This window comes from Vipera berus, assembly GCF_964194415.1.
Source record: "Vipera berus genome assembly, chromosome: 1".
Taxonomy (NCBI): domain Eukaryota; kingdom Metazoa; phylum Chordata; class Lepidosauria; order Squamata; family Viperidae; genus Vipera; species Vipera berus.
Window position 1 is genome coordinate 173,197,353 of NC_138202.1, and position 21,353 is coordinate 173,218,705.

General features: G+C 40.2%; 1 protein-coding gene across 1 annotated transcript in view; it reads right to left on the reverse strand.

Annotated features, from left to right (window-relative positions):
• DNAH7 (dynein axonemal heavy chain 7) overlaps positions 1 to 21,353 on the reverse strand; it is a gene marked incomplete at its 5' end in the record, with an annotated part of 161,030 nt that overhangs the window by 83,291 nt on the left and 56,386 nt on the right. The window contains 7 exons of the mRNA XM_081341004.1: positions 4,480 to 4,607; positions 4,690 to 4,792; positions 5,613 to 5,781; positions 6,308 to 6,417; positions 10,023 to 10,235; positions 12,243 to 12,383; positions 18,300 to 18,498. Coding sequence (XP_081197130.1) covers positions 4,480 to 4,607; positions 4,690 to 4,792; positions 5,613 to 5,781; positions 6,308 to 6,417; positions 10,023 to 10,235; positions 12,243 to 12,383; positions 18,300 to 18,498 — 1,063 coding nt within the window. The remainder of the gene's footprint in view (positions 1 to 4,479; positions 4,608 to 4,689; positions 4,793 to 5,612; positions 5,782 to 6,307; positions 6,418 to 10,022; positions 10,236 to 12,242; positions 12,384 to 18,299; positions 18,499 to 21,353) is intronic.

Here is a 21,353-nt window from a genome sequence, read left to right on the forward strand (position 1 = left end):
TTTTATAGTGGGTGTCAGTTTGCTTATTGTGTGGTTTGGAGGGGTTTAAAGTGGCTGATGTTGCAGCTGTAGTTAGGTTTCTGTTTTGTGGTTGTGCCTCGTTATCATTGTGGGTTCGGATTTGCTTTTTGAATGGTTGTGTGGTGGTGATGTCATGTGATGTTATCATGAGTTTGGGTCTGGTATCATTCTTGGTGGTTGGGCCTCGTCTGTCAATTAAGGCGGGTTTCCAAATGGCTGGAAGGCGAGAGGTATCATCTCGTTTATTCATGCTGTGGGGGCGTTTTTCTATCTCAATGGCTTCTCTGATTATTCTGTTGTTGAAATGTTCAATTTTGGCGATAGTTTTGGTTTTTTTAAAATCAATTTCATGTCCCGTGGCTTCAAAGTGTTGGACCAGGGATGAAGTTTGTTCTCCCTTTCTGAGTGAGTTTTTGTGCTCTTCAATGCGTGCACTTATTCTTCTGTTGGTCTGTCCGATGTATGTGGTGGGGCAGGTGGTGCATGGGATTTCGTATACTCCTTGGTTTTCTAACCCAATTATGTCCTTGGGGTTTCTTAGGATGGTGGATATTTTTCTGTCTGTGTAGAATGCTGTTTTGATGTTGTGTTTTTGGAGGACCTTGCTGATTCTGTCTGTGGTCCCTTTTAAGTATGGGAGGAGGGCTTTGCCATTTTCTTGTTCTCTGTCTTGGGTTTTTGTGGGTGTCTCTCTTCGGATTAAGTTGGTAATCGTGTTTCTTTGGAATCCATTGGCTGTTAGTACATTAGTGAGAGTGTGTAGTTCGGTTTTTAGGTGTTGTTCGTCAGCTAGGTGTTTTGTTCTGGAGATGAGTGTCTTGGCTACGGAGTTGATCTGTGCTGGGTGGTGGTGTGAGAGTGCGTTCAGATAGCGGTTTGTGTGTGTTTTTTTATGGTAGATAGTGTGTCCTAGGGAGCCATTGGATTTCTTGTAGACTAAGACATCAAGGAAGGGAAGTTGATTGTTAGCTTCTGTTTCCATGGTGAATTGTATTTTGGGGTGTAGGCTATTGAGGTGTATGAGGAAGTCATCCAGTTTTTCTTTGCCGTGTGGCCAGATTACGAAGGTGTCATCTACGTATCTGAGCCAGAGTTTGGGTTTGTGGTTGGATTTTTCTAGAGCGAGGGTTTCAAAGTGTTCCATGTAGAGGTTTGCGATGACAGGTGAAAGGGGTGATCCCATGGGTGCTCCTTCCATTTGTTTGTATCTTTGTCCATTGTAGATGAAGTATGTGTTAGATAGGCAGTGGTTGGTCAGATCTAGGATGTGTTTTGGGGGGTTGTATTTATTTAGGATAGCTGTCAAGGCTTCTTTGATTGGCACTTGGGTGAAGAGGGATACGACATCGAAGCTCACAAGTAGGTCACAGGGCTGTAAGTTTAGTTTACTTATGATCTCTATGAATTGGAATGAGTTTTGTACGTGTGAGGTGATGGAATTTGCGTAAGGCTGTAGTTGTTTGGCCAGAAATTTGGCTAGATTTTGTAGAGGTGAGCCTATGGAGCTGACTATGGGTCTGAGTGGGGTTCCTTCTTTGTGTATCTTGGGCAGACCATAGAGCTTAGGACATCTGGATGATTTTTCTCTGGGAATGATTGTTTTCTGGATCTCTTCACTGATGGGGGTGGCTTTTATTTTTGATTTTGTGGTTTTTTCCAGGTAGGTGGTGGGATCTGTCTTGAGGAGTTTGTATGTGGAGTCTCGGAGTAGGTTGGATAATTTGGTATGGTAGTCAGATGAGTTCATTACCACCGTGGCGTTGCCTTTGCTGCTGGCAGAATGATTATGCTGGTGTCATTTTTTAGGTTAAGTAGTGCTGTCTGTTCCTCTTTGGGTAAGTTGCTTTTGGGTGGTTTGCTGGTGCAGAGGATGTTGGTAACTTCGAGTCTGATTTTGTTGGCATCATCAGGGTTAATTTTGGTCAGGCTGGATTTGACTCCGCATATAATGGTTTCCGTGGGAATGTGTTTGGGAGCGACTGCAAAATTAAATCCTTTAGACAGGACGTTGGTTTCGGCTTTGGTGAGAATCCTATCTGAGATGTTGTGCACAGTTTGTTTCATGTGTTGCTGTGGGAGAGGAGGGGTTTGTTTCTGGCGTTCCTTTAGTCTTCGGAGTTTATTGGTGTGTGTGTCTGTTTTGTAGGCAGTCTCTGTTTCAGCTCTCCAGACGGCGATTTGTTTGAATTTGTCCCAAAGTGTGGGGTGGATCTTGTTGCTGAGATTGAGGTGAAGTGTGAGGAGGTCTCTGTTGATTCGGTCCAGGAGGAATCTTTTTGTGTGGAGTTCATTTCTGATTAGGGCCAGTTCAGTTCTTATCAGGATGCGTTTGATGGCTGCAGAGTTGGAGTGGAATTTCAATTGGAAGGATGTAGGGATTAAATTTTGATCTCAGCAGTTGCGTAGGAATGTGAGGTCACACAGAATGGAAGCTCTTCGTACTTCGAGTTTTTCGTAGGTCCTAGTTAGCTGGTAGATTTCCTCCCCGTAGAGGTAAGATATTTGTTTTCTGAGGTTTTCGCGGGTGTTTGTATGTGGATCTTTGGTTATTCGGGTTTTTCCCCGCGTAGAACTAAAGTTGTAGGCGCAACGTTTTGACGGAATCCCATCCGTCATCATCAGGCTGGTGGCTTTAGCTTCCTTCTTCTGGGAGAAGCATGTGGCTGTTTGTTCCTCTTTTTTAAACTGCCAGAGGGGGTGTGTTCTGTGGAGGTGTGCTCTGATTGGGTGGGGGACCAAGTGTGTTCTGATTGGGTGGGAGTGTGTTTTGAATGGTGGGTGTGTTCTGATTGGGTGGGGGTGTGTTCTGAGTGGATGGGCTGGTCTCAGCTGCCAGCTCCAGACCTGAGCTGGTGAGTTGTGCTGCTTTTGTTCGGCTTCGTGTTTGTGGTGGTGCCATGTTTTTATAGTGGGTGTCAGTTTGCTTATTGTGTGGTTTGGAGGGGTTTAAAGTGGCTGATGTTGCAGCTGTAGTTAGGTTTCTGTTTTGTGGTTGTGCCTCGTGTGTGTGTGTGTGTGTGTGTGTGTGTGTGTGTGTGTGTGTGTGTGTAGCTGCTTTTAAAAGTGCATAACAGATCATCAAAATCAACCCAAATTTCTCACTTGGGGCGCAAATGACCAAGCTCAAATTATCCCACTTTGGGACACATTAAGCAAAACCCTAGCTTTCTGGAGAAGTCTATAACGCTGGAAAGAGGGGAGGAAAAAGAAAAAGAGGGTTACCAGCAGCAAGGTAGACCAGGTGCACCACTGGAAGATCTGAGGTACCAGACAGGGGACAGATTATCACGGAGAAAATCTTCTTCTTGGAATCTCCTAGAGCAGGGGTAGGCAACCTTGGCTCTTTTATGACTTGTGGACCTCAACTCCCAGAATTCCTGAGTCAGCAGGCAACTCTGGCTCTTTTATGACTCATGGACTTCAACTCCCAGAATTCCTGAGTCAGCAGGCAACTCTGGCTCTTTTATGACTCGTGGACTTCAACTCCCAGAATTCCTGAGTCAGCATAGCTGACTCATGAATTCTGGGAGTTGAAGTCCACGAGTCATAAAAGAGCCAAGGTTGCCTACCCCTGTCCTAGAGTCACCATCAACTTGATGGCACACAATCATTTAACTTATTAAAGAAGCCTGCCTGCTTTAAGTAAACAGAAAACAGATGCTGTACTGCTCCATGTTTGGAAGCATTTCTTCCATGTTTCAAAGGGTGCACAGCCCTAACAAAAATTTAACATGTATTATATGAAAGTCTGTATTAGGTAAGAATGGGAAATATTTCTGAAGAGCCAGTTTGGTGTTGTGAAGGTGATGGAGTGGAATTTTGGAGATCAGGTGTTCTATCCCTCTATAGAAGCCACTTGAGTGACTTTCTGTCAGCCCAATCCACTTCACGTTTTGTGTGTGTCTGTGTGTCTGTGTGTGTAAGAGAGAGAAAGAGAGAGGGAGGGAGAGAGGGAGAGAGAGAGAGAAATTGACAAGGGAAATAAGCAGAATAAAAAATCCAGACAACACCAAAACGTAAGTGACGTGTATCAGTTAATAAATTAAGATAGGCACAAAGTTTTAACTGGAACAATAAGTATATATATTTACACCAACGAAAGAATTGATCGTATAGATCAATTAATAGTCTGTCTAATCTTGAAATGTTCAACTTTTTCTTGAGATAAAAGTCCTCTTTGCTCTTTGAATGACTTGCTGATAGCACACTCCAAGACATGAGAGGGCAGGTTCCAAGGCTATTACATTAAATTTAATTAAGCTTAAACCAAATTAATGTAATATGGTTATGCATAATATATTTGATGAAGTTTTCTCTCATCAATCATTATTCTCAATATTATCATTAATTTTTAGAAAGGATTTTTTTAATGACAAGAAATATTCATACTGTAGAATCCTATTTATTCCTCCAAAGAAGTCCATAAGAATTACTTTTTGGTAAATGCAGTCACAATACCTTAAGATTGTCTGGAAGTTCAGAGCGTCCAGCATAGCCAGGATTCATAGTAATGAAGACAGCACATGTTGGGTTAAGCTTGAGTTCAGTCCCTTCAAATACCAGAATGTCAGCGCCAGCATTAATACCTGGGAATCAAGAGAAAGAAACAGCACTTAAAACATGGCTGAAATAGATTTTATCTTAAAATCTAGCCAGGACATGTTTTACCTCTTTGGATTGTAAGAATCTGTTGGGCCACAACAGACAATACTTCCAAATCAATTCTGTTAAATTCATCAAAACAAGCCCAGGCTCCACATGAAAGCAAACCCTAAAAAGAAAGAAACCAAAGGTGAAAAATATGCTAATACTTATTGGAAAACCAAACAGCTGTGGGAGCAGGAATTATCTCTATCATTCAGTCTAGCCTTCAGAATGCCGTTCACTTTTTTCATAGCCTAGAACAACATTTATTATTCTCTGTTGGTCAGTTCCTAATGGCTGGGTGCAAAAGGTGGGGATCAGTGATCAATGCTCATCTCAAGGACAACTGTTGACGAGTTGGTTGGTTGGTTGGTTGGTTGGTTGGTAAGACAGAGAGGACACCAAAGCTTAAAATACCAACTTTCCCAACAGATCAATGCTTGGAAAAAAGAGGAGGAATCTTCTTTCCCTCTCTGTCATACTTACGGGTATGCCTTTTCCTTCATTTCATGAAAAGAAGAGAAACAAGACTCAGGATAGGAACACAGAGAGGAAGGAAATGAAGCTGAAACCTTTTCCATATCTAACAATCCTGTACTGGATGTATGTCCATGCCTATGTACATATTTGTGAGCATGAATGTGTGTTACATTTGTGTCTGTGGCGTCGTATGGTCATATACAAGTAAATGAGTGTGTAGTATTTGTGCGTGCCCATAGCACATGAGTTCCTTGGAGTCACACAGGAATCTCATAAATCTCTTCTAGAACCCTGTCCCATGCAAAGCAACGTATACCTAATCGCCTTGAGGTGGATGGCATTAGCAATCCAATAAAAATAAATAAATAAATAAATAAGCTGGATTGCCTAAGCTCTTGTTCAAGCACTTTGATACGCATGTTTTGATTCTCAGCATTCCATCTTCAATCCTATTCTTTCATTCCCACCTTGAAGAATTTCCCCAGAGCAAGATAATCCAATCCATCGGAGCAATTGAAAACCACGCATTGCTTGGCAACAGCCTTTGCTAAATCCTTGGTCGTTTCAGTTTTTCCAGTTCCAGCAGGCCCTTCTGGGGCACCACCAAGATGAAGGTGAAGAGCACCAAACAAAGTTCTGAAAAGACAGAAAGAAGAAAAATTGCTATGGAGAACAATGGCAACTCCTGCAGCTAAGGTTTTATTCACCACAGTTCTTTCTGTTTCCACCTTTCTAACTTTGGATCTGGCTATGATGTGCAAGTCCATCTTTATGGAAGCTCACTGACCACCTATCTGTAACACAGAATGGTTGTTGCAAAAACTGGAGGAAGAAATAAATGCAACGTATTAGAGCTGTAAAGCGCTTCAGATCCACTTGGAAAGGGGCAGAACCACTTTGGAAAGTGCAGAAACATCAATGCAGGGCCTGTCAGTGACTCATAAAAGTAGCCTGGCTTTCTTCTGGAACAGAAATATATTTTAGATTTCAGCTTTTAAACATTAACTCTTACACCTGTGAAATTAAAACCTGAACATAACTGCTATTCAGAATGTCCATATTTATATTTAAGGAAACAAGTAAGGAAAACATGCAGCCATTTTTAAATTCATTGGGACAATGTTCAAGGCCAATAACTCTTTTAACTTATAAAGGGAGTTACCTGTAGCATCTATCTGTAAGTGGAGTAATAACCAATCTTGGAGTATTGCCAAGATATTCATATCCATACCGTAACTCAGCATTTATCATCTTTGTTTCTAGATGCCCTTCCTAATGGAAGATATGAAATATACATATAAAAAGACTTAAGATAAATAGAAATAAAGAAGGCTTGCAGTACACCTAATATTAGAAACAATTATTTTACATGTCCCAAAGCTGCTTTTCAAAAGGCAACTGGACTTTCTTGGGGGGGGGGGGTTTCCTTGAAAACATTTCACTTCTCATCCAAGAAGCTTCTTCAGTTCTGACTGAAGGGTGGGGAATGGAAAGATTTATAGTCTTTGCAGTCATCTGGTCATTAGTTCTCTGAAGGTTCCTCATTAGCTCTCTGAGAGGCATTGACGCCACTTGGGGATTTATTTGTACTCTCAGGGCCATCCGAATCAGATCTGGTGCTTTCTCAACTTCAATCTCTTCTTGGGTGGCTTCTCCAAATTTGGAACAGAACTTTGGGGGAAGGCTTTGGGAGTGTTTGGTTTGATTTGGTTTGAATTATCCTACTGGTCAGAGGTTAGACCTCTCTGAATAACCTCCCCCCAACATCTTAGTTTGAACAGAAAAAACAACAGCTGTATTTGGGGAAATAGAAAGTAGGGAGGGTAAGAGAAATATCTACACCAATGGAGGCTTTCCTTAAAATGATGAAAGCTTAGTTGTACCAGTATGCTCCACCCCTTTCATATGCACATGTGACATCAAGATGCAGTTCAAAAGGGGCCAGAGCTTGCAATAGGATGCCCAGATGATCACACTGTAATTTATCCCCTTGGTTCTTTTTTCATTAATTAATCAGGTTTAGCTATGTATAAGTTTCCTAATTGAGAAAGTTCTTGGATTTCAGAACATGCATGGAAAGAAAACGGGCAACATCTGGATCGGCTGTTTAGTTATGGTTAGGCACCCTCTCGCTTCTATTTTATCTTTGAAGCAATTTTTACTATTTTTATAGGAATCTATGTGAAAGCCGGTCCCTTTGGGGAGACCGACTGTTGTTCATGGTGTCAGAGGACCAGATGGAAACAATAAATTGACATTGTGTTAGAATCCACCTTTCCGGTGACTGCACATTTAAAACCTTAAAAAGACAATCACCTTTTTACTTAAAAAATATACATAAGAATGTATATATTGAACGTATACGCTGGAAGAAAATATTAACTCTCACTTAATCAGGTTAACCAGCATGGAAAATGATTAACTTTTAAAAGTTTAAAGGTTTCCCCTTTCCAATTGTAAGTGACTCAAGAGGGCAGTGCTCATCTCTGATTCTCAGCTGAGGGAGTTTGCCTTGAAACATCTCTGTTTCCATCTTCATGTAAGGTAAAAGGTAAAGAGTCCCTGCTGATTATAAGAAGCGGCGCTCAGGGCCATTGAGCCAGCGCTGTCTGAAGACATTTTCACGGTCATGTGGCCAGCATGATGCCACGGAGTGCTGTTGCCTTCCCACTGAAGTGGAACTTATTCATCTATTCACAATTGCATGCTTTCACTGCTAGGTGGGCAGGAGCTGGAGCAAGTAACGGGAGTTCACTCCGTCATGAGGCGCACAGGTCTCAAACCTGGCCTGCTGTCTTTCCAGCCAAAAAGCCCAGTGTCTTAACTGCTGAACCACAGTGCCACCCTCTGTTAACTTGTGGCCTGCATGAAAATATGGAATGCAGTAACAGGGGGACACCTCATTGTGCAGTGCTCAGATTTCAAACCCAGGCTGTTGTGATTCAGTGTCAGCCTGTGGTTTCGGCAGCTGAATTGGACAATTCTGAAGAGGAGGAGGAGGAGGGGTTTGGAGAGCCTTTGGTTGCAGATGCATCGCAGAGCTCTCAGCCAGGCCCCTCCCGTCTTGTTCCTCCTCAGACCCAGCTGTGTGAGCCTGAAAGATTGGACGAAGACGATCCACAGCTGGCTTTGTTCAGGGACGCTCAAAGCAGGAGGCAGACAAGCAGAAGTGAACAAAGAAAAGCAATGAGGCACCTCGGGAGGAGGCAAAGAGAAGCCATGCCCTGAGACTGTTGTTTAAAAGGGGAATGTGTGGGACGTGCTGGTTGCTGAAAGCAACCGTTTGAAGAGCTTCTGATATAGTCTCGGTCTGTATTTGTTTTACTCTGTTTTGAACTGTTTCATTTAATTTTTGCAAATAAATTTGGTTGGCTTAATTCCAGCCTCTTGAATATAACAAAGGGGTTGTCCCTGACATTTCTGCAGGGCCGGTTGTAGGCTGGAACAGAACACAGGCTTCCTGTCGGCTTTCCAACTGACAAGCTCAACATCTTAACCACTGAGCCATCATGCCGATTGACTTTTATTGGAAAATAAAGAAGCTGGTGACACACTCTAAATCTACTTTGAATTCCAAAGTAGATTTATAGAACAGGTAGGTTCACACAAGATCAAGTAACCCTATCAAGTAATCTTCAGATAATCCAGGCTATAAAAATCAATACCACTGATTACATGAAAGTAGGAAGCAGATATATGATCGGTATAATTCATATAAAACCCAAACTACATTGACATTTTTATTTAACACATACAGAAGCTTACAATAGCAGGCTGGGATAATTAATACTGCCTCCTCTACTGTGGTTTTGATGAAAAACACTCTTTTCAAGCAGTTATTTGCATGTGCACTAAGACAAATCATAACTCTAGTGTGAATATATATTTCCAGGAAAGGTGTTTTTCTACCACTTCTCATTTCAAAGCATCCTGAACAAGTGTACAAACCCCAAAACTCATAAAATAAACAACGGAGTAAAAATCTGGATTTAAAAAAAAGAATAAAAACAATGTATTAAAACACATTTATGGGGGAAAATAATTGTTGAGGATGATTTGTAAAAGAAATCTAAAAAATGTCTCTGTTTGGAAGCTGGCATACCACACCCATTCCTCAGGTAAGGTAGACACCTGAGATGACTATCCTACTTCTGCTGCTTCATTAATTCTGTACTATATCCTCTACGTCTACTATATTAGTATGTTCAAATTATTTTAGAAGATCCTTACCAAACAAATATTAACATTAGAAACATTAAATGATTATTTAATACTTTTAGAAGTCAGTACATCGTATCTAACACGATCGGTCATTTTCACTATTCACTGTGTCACATTCAGTTAACAGAAAAAGTGTCAACTAAGCTATCTTAGCATTTTGGAAAATGCATGATATTATGTCTGAGGCATTTTGCATTGGAAAAAAAGGCCTATCTGAGGTAACTTCCTGCTAATACTGTATTCCATATAATAGATATAGGTTCTCAATAGTGTGAATCTAACAAAAGTCAGATTAAGGCCACTTAGCTCAAAGAATTATGATTCCTTTAAAACAATGAAAGCAGGACTTATCCAACAATTTCAGGGAAACTCAATTATGGCCTTTGACAGAAAGTTTTATCTATAAGTCTCCTGCAAATTCAGCAAGTATGTAGGGATTGTGGGCATGAAAAAGTCATTTTAATTATAAATGGTATACATATGGCTATTAGATATCTTTACTTCACATCATGCAGAAGGAGGGGTAAAATCCTTTGTCATCAGCAAAAAAATGGCTCTTATTAGTGTATTTTTCCTCTTATGTCAGCAATGAGTCCCAATAGAAAAGCTGAGTGCAGAAATAATCTCCTAATAGGATTCACAGAGACAACCCTTACCTGCCAATAGTATCTCAGCTGACTTAACCATTCAAAGTCGCTGTCATCACTGACACACTTGCTTACAAGAGACACAAGCACATCCCTAGCATGAACATCCAGGACCACAAGTGCTCCAAGGGTCACTCGATTCTGTTTTGACAACTTTCCGCGCACCAAGCTGACAATGCCGTCAATCTGCTCATTGCACTGGGTCAGGTAATTCTCAAGGGCCTGAGTGAAAAGGAAAAACCAGAGAGAAGTGAATTAGCTCCAGACATCAACATCAATGTCTACAGCTCTGCTAACTGCTGCTTTTAGAAGCGATTTCGCCTTTCTACTGCCGTCATCTTGACAAGCAATTGTTCACTGGCACATTTCAAATTTGTCTTCTTTTAAATACATACATACATACATTACATGCCTACATCGGTTCAAGGAGTTCTTCTACAAAAGAAAGGTTTTTATGAAGGTGTCTGCCATCAGAAGGGAGAAAAGTGATGGTAGCTGATTTCCATCCATCTTCACCTGTTTCCCAGTCCACCACTTGAATTATTTCATAGCGTTCCTCAGAGTACTGTAGATTTTTATTTATTTATTTATTTATTGGTGCCAAAGGGGAACAAAATAATCAGTCAGACACAGGATTTTTATTTCTATGACAAGACCTTCAGTCCAAACTTTATCCCACTGAAATCAAGGGGGATAAATTAGGCATTTGTCATAGGAAGGGCAATCCTACTTCCTTTCTCAGAGAAATCTGTATGGAAACTCCAAAATTCATGTGCCCTACAGGTTTTCTGCCAAAAGGGAAGGAAATTTAGCTGTGTAGCTGTGTCCTCCCTTTGGTTGCTTTTTCTCATCCAATTTTCCCAATTTCTCTTCCACTGAAACTAATGAAATAATTTACTCTACTCCAGATTTACCTCTCTCTGTAAATGAAAAGAAGCAATAAGCCTTGCCATCAATGTCAAGCATCTTCTGAAGCTAGTCAGCCCTACACAGAGCAACCAAATGACATTCTTTAGAAGCAATGGGATTTTCTGCTCTTCAAACATCTGCTCTTAAGGCATTGTTAGCTTCAACTCCGCATGGGAAGTAAATTGAGGCCTCTGCTGATTAGTCAATAGCTTTGCTAGAAGTATTCCTTTATACTGACTTTCCCTTGCTACAGCTACACAGTTTTTAAATTTCACTTCTGTAGTAAGAGAAAGCCAGACCCCAGGCAATAAAAAATGCCAGTGAAATTTTCCACTGACGGAAACGAAGGAGTGGGGAAGTGTCTGTGTGTCAGGGGAGTGGGGGGAGAGATACTACAAATATCTGAAGCCCTGTCAGCAATTTTTTATTAAAATTACAGTGGTTAAATTTACCACCGTAATAAACTGAATGTGGTTCTCATTGAAACAAGTGGGACTTAAATCCTAACTGACTTGTTACAGTAATTTTAACTAAATACAATTAATTTATTCTGGGCACACTCCTTTTTATCTTAGTTTAGATGCAATCCAATATTTCTCTTTTAATAAAGAAAAACAGGGCTTGGAAACATTATCCGTACAGATATAAAGTATTTTTCAAAGACTGGACCTAGTGAACCACATTTTATCATTTTATAGTATTATACAATAACAAATTCAATATTTTTTTTCACGCCACAAGATGTTTTGCTTCTACTGAAGACAAGTAACATAAGGACATTTTAGAAAATATCACACATGACATTTGCAAAATAGCATCCTTTGTTCATGTGAGATCAGAAAGAGCAGGAGCAGGAGCAGGGCCAGGGGACGGGGCAGGAGGAGGGGAGAGGAGAGGAGAGGAGGAGGGAAGGGGAGGGGAGGGGAGGGGAGGGGAGGGGAGGAGAGGAGAGGAGAGGAGAGGAGAGGAGAGGAGAGGAGAGGAGAGGAGAGGAGAGGAGAGGAGAGGAGAGGAGAGGAGAGGAGAGAAGGAGAGTTCACCAACATGTAGGGAAACATTACCAATAAAGAAAACATTATGTTTTACTATCTGACTACAGTAGTTGTATTAATAACTTGGAGTATTTTTACCTTTCAACTTTTCTTTTGCATTTATGAAGGTACAAATTGGGAAAAGAGCTGTGCAAATTATTTCATACATTATCTACTGGTTCAGACACTGTCATATTACCAATTATACAGGTTGTCCAAACTGGTTATTCATATCTTCTAAAGAAGATGGAATTATTAAACGCTTCACATACTGTTGAAACATTCCTACCTGCTGGCCATTTTTAATAGCTGTTTGCACTTCAAGAGTCCAAAAAGTCTGGGATACACAAAGAACTGTCTGTCCGGGCCATTCCCTTACCCAGTTTATACGGAGAGATTTTGGATAAGCATCTATTGCAGAACCAATCACCTGGAAATACAAAAAATGAAAGCCTTGCTAAGTAAACTAGAAAGCAGACTCCAAATATCTTTTGTCATGACCTTTTCGTTCTGCCTGTATAACCTTACTCCACCAGCTCCAATGAGCATCAGACACTATATTAGTTAGAGCTCAACATACTGTATATAGAGAAATGCAAGTTGCATGACTCTCCATGAACACTAAACAGAACAGAAACCCCTTGTGACTCAGCCCTTCGTATATTAGAACAGTTACATGAATTTTTAACCAGTATGATCATACTGAAAATGCTTCTTCTGCTAGAATACGAACTATTCATTCAAATAAAAAACTGAATGTTTTGCAATTCCAAGTTTCACAGCCACAAACCAATTCTAAATAACTGAATTCTAGAAAACTTAACTTTCTTGGCTTTGAAAGGAATAAAATAAGACATGTTGAAAGAATTCTTTGTAGATTTGGTCTATCCTCAACTGGCACAAAAAGCATAAAAATGCATATGTTTCAAATTCATGCTATGGGAAATTACAATAGGAAAGAAGAAAGAAAAAATGTGATCAGCCAATATAGTAAGTGAACTTAAATAAATAAATAAAAAAACAAATTCACAGCGAAAAAAGTCCATCTACCACTTTTATCAGATTGTACACAATATGAAAAACTGTCACAGAATCTACAAAAAAACCTGTTGTTCTTTCATTGACTATGATACTTTATCTTTCATACTAAGTTTTTGTTTACCCAGTTCATGCAAAAAGTAATAGACTATGTATGATACTGAAATTAATTAAAAAGAAGAAAATTCTTGGTTATAGATTTTAGAATCATTAATAAATAAAATATAGAGAGATCAAAGAGATGGAAAGTAAACATGACTTAAAAAATAAAAATGTGTTCTTCCTGAAAAGTCATAAACAGAATAAATTAAAATTGAAATGATTTTCAGAGATGGCATCTAAAAACTTTTTTTTATAAAAATGAAAATCCGTAGAGAGAAATGTCAGATAAGAGCTTTCAATGTCACCTTGATTCATCTTAATGTACCAATTTAGTTTTTTTCGTTAATTTAAAAACATGCTTTATAAGAATATTTAGAAAGCTTTCTTTCCTCTTCCTTCTCCTCCTCCTCCTCTCCTCCTCCTCTTCATTTTTTTTTTTGCTATCATAACTAATATTGCTTTTAATACCATCTCAAGAGAGCCAATTTGGTGTAGTTGCTAAGGTTCTGATCTTGAAACTGGGAAACTGAATTCTGGTTCACCCTTGGACCAGTGGTGGGATTCATCCGGTTCGCACTGGTTTGGCAGAACCAGTAGCTAATTTTTTGTTGACTTCGGCGAACCAGTTGAAGGTTTAGCCCTTTTTCACAAGGCCCAGAATGGCCCACAGGAAGTGCATGGATGCCCCTTCCGGAAGTCCATTCTGAGCCTCAGAGCCCTGCGGTTTGCCAATAATACAACAAAGATATTTTTCTTCCCCAGACATGTCAGGATTAGAAGGGTGAATGCCACCTTTACACCAAGTTTGAAGCAACTAAACACTAGATACTTGTGTTTCAGAGTTCTGTGTAAATGAGGCTGAATGGAACAAACCCAATCACTGCTTAGATGGGTCAGACATGAGTAGCTAACTCCATCTGAGGCTCAAAGACCACATTTAAAAAAAAAAGCCAAATGGAATGTTAATGAGCAGAAAACACTTGCTGTAAAAGTCTGCTTCCATTGATAGAAACGTTCAATATTTTCATTCCTGATAGAAATGGAAGATGTCTATAGGAAGCTGTCTTGTAAATCACAAAAAAGGAGCATTAGACTACAAACTGAAGTTGAGGTCACACTGAATAAGCCTCAACTTTTGGCATTTTAAAGTTTTATGCCCGAGTGTTAGGGCAGAACAACACTCTTATTCAAAGGAGAACACAAAATTTTAATTACTTTCACATACAGATACTAAATTTTAAGAATGGCGGAGAGATTGAAAAAAATATTTGGTTGAATTTATACACCCGGATCAAAATGGCTTTTTACCAAAGAGACAAATTAAAAATAATTTAAGAGTGATAATAGATGTATTGGAATATATACAAGCTACATCCAGGGAAACAAATGGCATTAATATTTTTAGATGCTCAAAAGGCATTTGATAATCTTTCATGGCAATTTATGATTCATCAATTACAAATAATGGACTTTGGACAGAATTTTATAAATATGGTAAAAACAATATACAATAAACTAACAGCCAAAGTGATTGTGAATGGAGATTGTACTGAGAGCTTTGAAATAAGGAAAGGCACTGGACTTTCTGAGACCATATCAGGAATGACTGCTGGGAAGATTGGATTGCTTGTGAATCTCTCAAAACCATGAAAAAGACTGAAGATCAGAACCCAAATTAGTTTTAAGGACGGATAGTTTGAAACTCCATTTTTCTGAGATTTGGGAACAGAAAGAAATCCTGCAACTGATCTTTTGAATATTCATCTGCTGATATAAAGCAGGGAATCACTGCAAGGGCAAGAGTGTAATCTGGTTCAAGACAGGATGCTGATGTAAAAAAATGATGAGGTTCTAATTCTGTCCTCAGTTCACGAAGCATCCACTTTTCCCCTGTCTTTACAATCAAACTAGAGGCTGAATCTTTGGAATTATCTCTGACAACAGAGATTTGATGTCTTGTTTTGCATCTATCTATGCACCCAAAGGCTTCAATGACTGAATTAGATGAAATAAACTTTTCTTGTAATTCATTGGGAATTCACATGTCTAATGGCAAGTCAAGACCTGGTTTTGCCTTGGGAAAAGGGTGAGTGTGTGCAAATATGGGTATACACAGATGCCTTTTAATCTCAGATGCTCTAATACTGTCATCATTAGCATGAAAAAAAATACTAAGAGCTGAGACCAGCACAAAGGATAATTACCACAACTGAAAATGTTGAGGCATGAAAACCACCAATGTATTATAGCAGCTGGTACATGCAAATAGGTTTCTGGCAGATCTGACGAGTGTAGAGGCTCTTTGATTGACTGTAATGTTTCTATCATCATCCTTGTTATTACACGAATGGTTGACGTATTTCAATCTAAATAAACCTGCTATTCCTGTCCTTTTTAAAAAAAACAAACCACAAAATATATTGAGTTAGATCTTTGAAAATAAATCTGGGAATGATTCTATTGCTTAAATGTGAATTAGAGGATTTATGGTTCGTTTGATGAATTCTCAACTTATAACTAATCAAGAGAATGGGGAAGGGAAATATCACTATTGAGACAGGCTGGTAAATATTATGTGGTTTCCTGTACTAATTATAATTATTATTGATTGATCTGGTTTTGAGGGTAAAGTAGTCTTCTTCCCATTGAAGAACCTACAAAGACCAAGTTGCTGGCAACTGGCTCTGGTAGATTGAGTAAAATAGATTTGAATGATACCAAAGTGATCTTATGATTTAGGATACGTCTTTTTTTCTTAGACCATGTAAACTTGGAAAGTCTACAGGCTCTTTGTGGTGAGAAGTTAGATCCTTGTTGGGATGATTTTTTTTCTTTGCTTGAACTCTGTTAAAGTATTTCAAAATGGGACTATGCTAGGATCAGGTGGCTCTCTGAACCTTAAGAGGACATATCATGAGGTTAGAATACTGAAGACAACTGAGCTGCTTGGAAAATATAGGATTCTTTGACCATGACATTTTTTTAGGTTTGGGAAGAAGAGAAGAGAATTAGAAGTGTCAGAGAGGGAATCCAATCCATTTTTCCCTTGCTCTGGAGGGAACTGAGAATTAATTCTACTTTGCATTTAAAACAAACAAAAAAGAATTTCTTTCATTTAAGGGCTGGATTGAAAAGGTCTATTAATTATTTCCGCGGGGGGGGGGGGGCGCAAAAGAATAACTGAAAAAGGACTAGATTTTTGGAAACCATACAAAATCACGAACACGTGCTCCCCGAGAAGCAACAGAATAACGGCAGCGGCTATTAGCATCAACAGTATCAATAAACCCTGTTTTTTTGCCCTCTGGTTGTCAAGAGACAAACAGCAGTCATCATCATTTTCAGTTCTCTTTGGGCATAAAATAGTAGCAGATGGGAAATTGGCAGTGGCTGCGTTTGTGAGACTGTGTGGCTTTTGTTCTCTTTATTACTCTGGTGCCCCTCTTCAGACCCTCTCACTTTGGACACTGACGAACTGGCCTGTCTGAATCTTCTATTCCTATTGAGGCAGGATCTCTGCAGGTACTAATAATGCCCTCAGGGGAAAACGATGTTTTCTCTAAAGAAGCCTTCCCAGCAGCTCTCCTCAGCTTCCTCGGTGTGATCCACAGGAGTTGCTGAGACATTGCTTTGGTTTTTGCCCCCAAAGAAAAGTTTTTCAGTGGAGGCAGAAAGGGAGCCTTGAGCCTTAATGAATCACCATTACATTGATAGGAACTGTTTTCTAGTTGTTTGCCTTAGAATTCCTGCAAGGAAGAAAAAAAAATACAGACAGGAAATGATTAAATGCTGAAAAGGAGGGAGGGAGGGAGGGAGAGAGAGGCAGAGACAGCTGCAGAAAGAATAAAAGAAAAATGATCAAGCATTACAAGAATCACACATTTGAAAGCACTGAGGAATCTGGTGAGGAAACATCTTTGAAACGATGACCCATCGGGGCACAAGATGTCGAGTTTGTCTTAAAAAGACAAATGTGACATTAGACTACTTTTGTTACGAAACCATTTTTATTCTGGGTTCCTTGTTTAAGCCTGGATGAAAATGTACATCAACTAAAGTACTCAAAACAATGATGCATGAAGCCTACCAAATTGTTAAATCCCATCCATACATTCTGATTTTTGCAGCTTTGAGTTCATCTTATTTATTCCATTCATAACTGGACAAATATCTAGCAATTAAAGTACCCAACAATTTATATTTATTGAGCAACTGATTCATATTTATGAAGGTTGCAGTGTCCTGGGGACATGTAACCAGCTTTTGCGAACTACTGACAAGCAAAGTCACTGGGGACGCCAGACTTACTTAACAACCGTGTTACTAACTTAACAACGGCAATGATTCCCTTAACGGCTGTGGCAGGAAAGGTCGTAAAATGGAGCAAAATTTGCTTAACAAATGTCTCACTTAGCAACATAAATTTTGGGCTCAATTGTGGTATTAAGTTGAGGACTACCTGTACAGGTATTGATCTATTGCATATGTCTACGGTATTGATAGAATGCAATATTTTGTACCAATGCATTGAAGTTGCCAACTATTGTTACATTACTATTCCTCATAAATATAACAGGAGCATTTGCACGTTTAGAAGAAATCTTACAACTAAAATACAAAACATCTGGCAGAATAGAAACCTGACCAGTAGTTCAGCTTACAATTCGCATATGCAAACTATTGCAGGTCATTTTACCTGACCCACATGTCATTTTTAATACTGAGTCAAATTATGTCCTAAACAAGACCAAACCAGGCAGACTATTTGTTGTATATAAGTGATTACTGTACAGTTTTAGATACTGCAGATACTGCAATGGAAGGATGGGAGAACAGCAGCAGATTGAGGACAGAGATCCTAACTCTTTCTTCTCTGCTGTGATCCTAACTAAATCCCACCTCCACTGAAGCTGTTTCAGCCCTAGAAGGGGGATTTCCATTATTGCCTATGAAAGGCTAATCATAGCAAAGAGCTATTTGTCATAGCAATAGCAAGAAGGAAAGACTTCAGGTGCACCAGATTCCCGATTCATGCAGCCAATCCTAGTGGAATAGCAATTTAAGAGGGGAGAGCAATTTTAAAATCTTCCTGTGTTGCTTATTTTTACATCATTTATATCATGCCTGGTTTGGATTTTGAGAGATAATCTGCTTACTTTCCTATAATAGCCTAGATAATGACCTTAAACAAATTGTAATTTGTTACCTTGTGGATGGAATTGATCATACTTGATTCCAATTCAACTAACCACTTTTCCACTTGGCCTCTCGCTTTAGCTGTTGATATTGTGTTGATAAGCTCCACAACTTCCCCTTCACTGCTTTTCATGTGTGTAATATCCAGGACTTCGGTAAACTCAACACTAGCAATTCCTTCAAAACACTTTTTCAAGTGAGGCTTTACTCTGAAGAAATCAAAGAGGGGATTAAGAAATAAACGTGGAGCCATGCAAGCTCTAACTTCTTTCAACAAAACACACTTTATGCCCAGAATGTTTGGATTAATAATGCTATCTGTATGAGTCAGAGAAGTAAGTTCTAACCACAGGCAGGATGTTTTTTATTTAGATATTTCATTCTCAAACAAACTGACAAAAGACACCTACAGTATATTAAAAACCGTATTTTTGTTTAAAATCATCTCCAAAGCGTTGCTAACGTGGAAAAAGATTCTGCTAAGAAATCATCTTACTAGATTTCCAACAAGGATGTTGAATGCACCAGGCATGGCATGCCCCTTCAATGTATCTTGATGACTAAGCCATAAAATAAGAATAGACAAACCTTTTGCTAAGAGGGAGCGTGCTTTTACTTTTAAAAATATTTTAGGGAGCATGGCCAGAAACAATGGAATACCTAAGGCTGAAAATATTGCCCTTCTTGCATTTTAGAGCGCTTTAAGGCCAAATCAGATGTCTTATTGTGGGGGGGCGTCTTTCGTGCTTTCTGAGAACGGTTGTTTTCTTGCAGACATTTTGTTACAAACTATCAGTGCTAGTAAGGAATGAGGTTTACTCTCAATTTATATAGCTTTTCCTGTCCATGCTGGTGGGAGTGATCTTGGTGACCCTGCTCTCATCCAGATGAGCAGAGATTAACACCAAGATTAACACTAGACCAATAATCAAGAAGGAAACATGAATTCAAGGAACCAACTTAGCCAAATAAGCTAACAGTAAACAACTGTCAAGGACCACCAAGGCCTCTCCCACCAAGCCATTGCTATATAAAATGAAAGCAAACTGCCTTCTAGCACTGATGGTGTTACCTAGTTTGGCAATGAAATAACTGCAAGAAAACAACCAAACTTAGAGAGCATCCCCACAGTTCAACCCTGAGCTACAAATATTCTCTTCAAATGTATTTTGCCTAACAGAGAAGGACAATGAATTGTCTTAGCAGGAGAGAACTGGGTTTAAATGGCAAAAACTAAAGAAAAATATTGTAATAGAAGACCCAAAAAAGATTGAAATACTCAAGATGGGAGATGATTCAAGCTTGGACCACAATTGTTGACAATGAGATTAAGTTCACATGTTTGCAGCATTATATAAAAAAAGAACCAACATGACCTCTTCCCTACAGATTCACTATGAGGAATAAGTTGATGGAAACAAAGTTTTTGTACCTGTTTAATAAGATGAATTATAACCATATCCGTAAAACATCAGTTTGAGAGAAGGGTGTCTGATAAAGCCGAATGTCCATTATATATTTATTTAATTAATTTATTTATTTAATTGGTTTTATATACCGCCCTATTCCTGAAGGACTCAGGGAGGTTTACAGGGGAAAGTTAAAAAACAATATAAGTTAAAATGGAGTTAAAATAAAATTAAATAACAATTAATAGCCCAAAAAGTTAAAAATTTAAAACCCCTCAGTCCAGGCCAGATAAATCAAATAACCAGGGTTTTAGGTCCCGGCGAAACGAACGAAGGTCGGGGGCAGTCCGGAGATCCACAGGCAGATCATTCCATAGGGCAGGCGCACCCACAGAGAACGCCCTTCCCCTGGGGATCACCCGCCGGCACTCACTGACCGGCGGCACCCTAAGGAGGCCCTCCCTATGGGAGCGCACAGGACGATGGGAAATTGATGCTGGCAGCAGGTGCTCCCTAAGATAATCCAGACCCATGCCATTTAGGGCTTTATAGGTCATCACCAGCACCTTGAATCTCACCCGGAGGGCAACTGGAAGCCAATGCAGCTTGCGGAGGAGAGGTGTTACACGGGAGTATCGGGAGACTCCCATCACAACTCGCACGGCTGCATTCTGCACCAGCTGAAGCTTCCGAGTGGTCCTCAAGGGCAGCCCCATGTAGAGAGCGTTGCAGTAGTCTAACCGGGAGGTCACGAGCGCATGAGTGACTGTGCGTAGGGCATCTCGGTCCAGATAGGGCCACAACTGGTGCACCAGGCGGACCTGGGCAAAAGCCCCCCTGGTCATGGCTCCTATATGATCTTCCAAACTGAGCCGTGAATCCAGGAGGACACCCAAGTTGTGAGCCCTATCAACGGGGGGTAACACCTCACCCCCCATAGTTAACGATGGACAAAACTGGTTCATCCGAGATGCCGGTATGCACAGCCACTTAGTCTTGGTGGGATTGAGTCGAAGCCTGTTTCTCCCCATCCAAACCCGGACCGCCTCTAGGCAACGGGACATCACGTCGAGGGCATCACTGGGTTGGTTTGGGGTGGAAAGAAAAATCTGGGTGTCATCAGCATACTAATGATACCCCACCCTGAAACCACAAATGAGCTCTCCCAGCGGCTTCATATAGATATTGAACAAGAGGAGAGGACCGACCCCTGAGGGACTCCACAAATGAGAGGCCTCGGGGCGGACCTCTGCCCTCCCGTCAACACTGACTGTGAGTGGCCCAGGAGGTAGGAAGAGAACCACTGTAAAACAGTGCCCCCCACTCCCAACCCCCTAAGACGTCACAGTAGGATACCATGGTCGATGGTATCAAAAGCCGCTGAGAGATCTAACAGGACTAGGACAGAGGAACAACCCCTGTCCTGAGCCCACCAGAGATCATTCACCAGCGCGACCAATGCCGTCTCCGTGCTGTACCCAGGCCTAAAGCCCGATTGGTAAGGGTCTAGATAATCAGTTTCCTCCAGGAACAAAGGAAGCTGATGCGCCACCACGCTGTCAACAACCTTCGCTAAAAAACGAAGGTTGGAGACCGGACGATAGTTGTTTAAAATAGTCGGGTCCAGAGCAGGCTTCTTGAGGAGGGGCCTCACC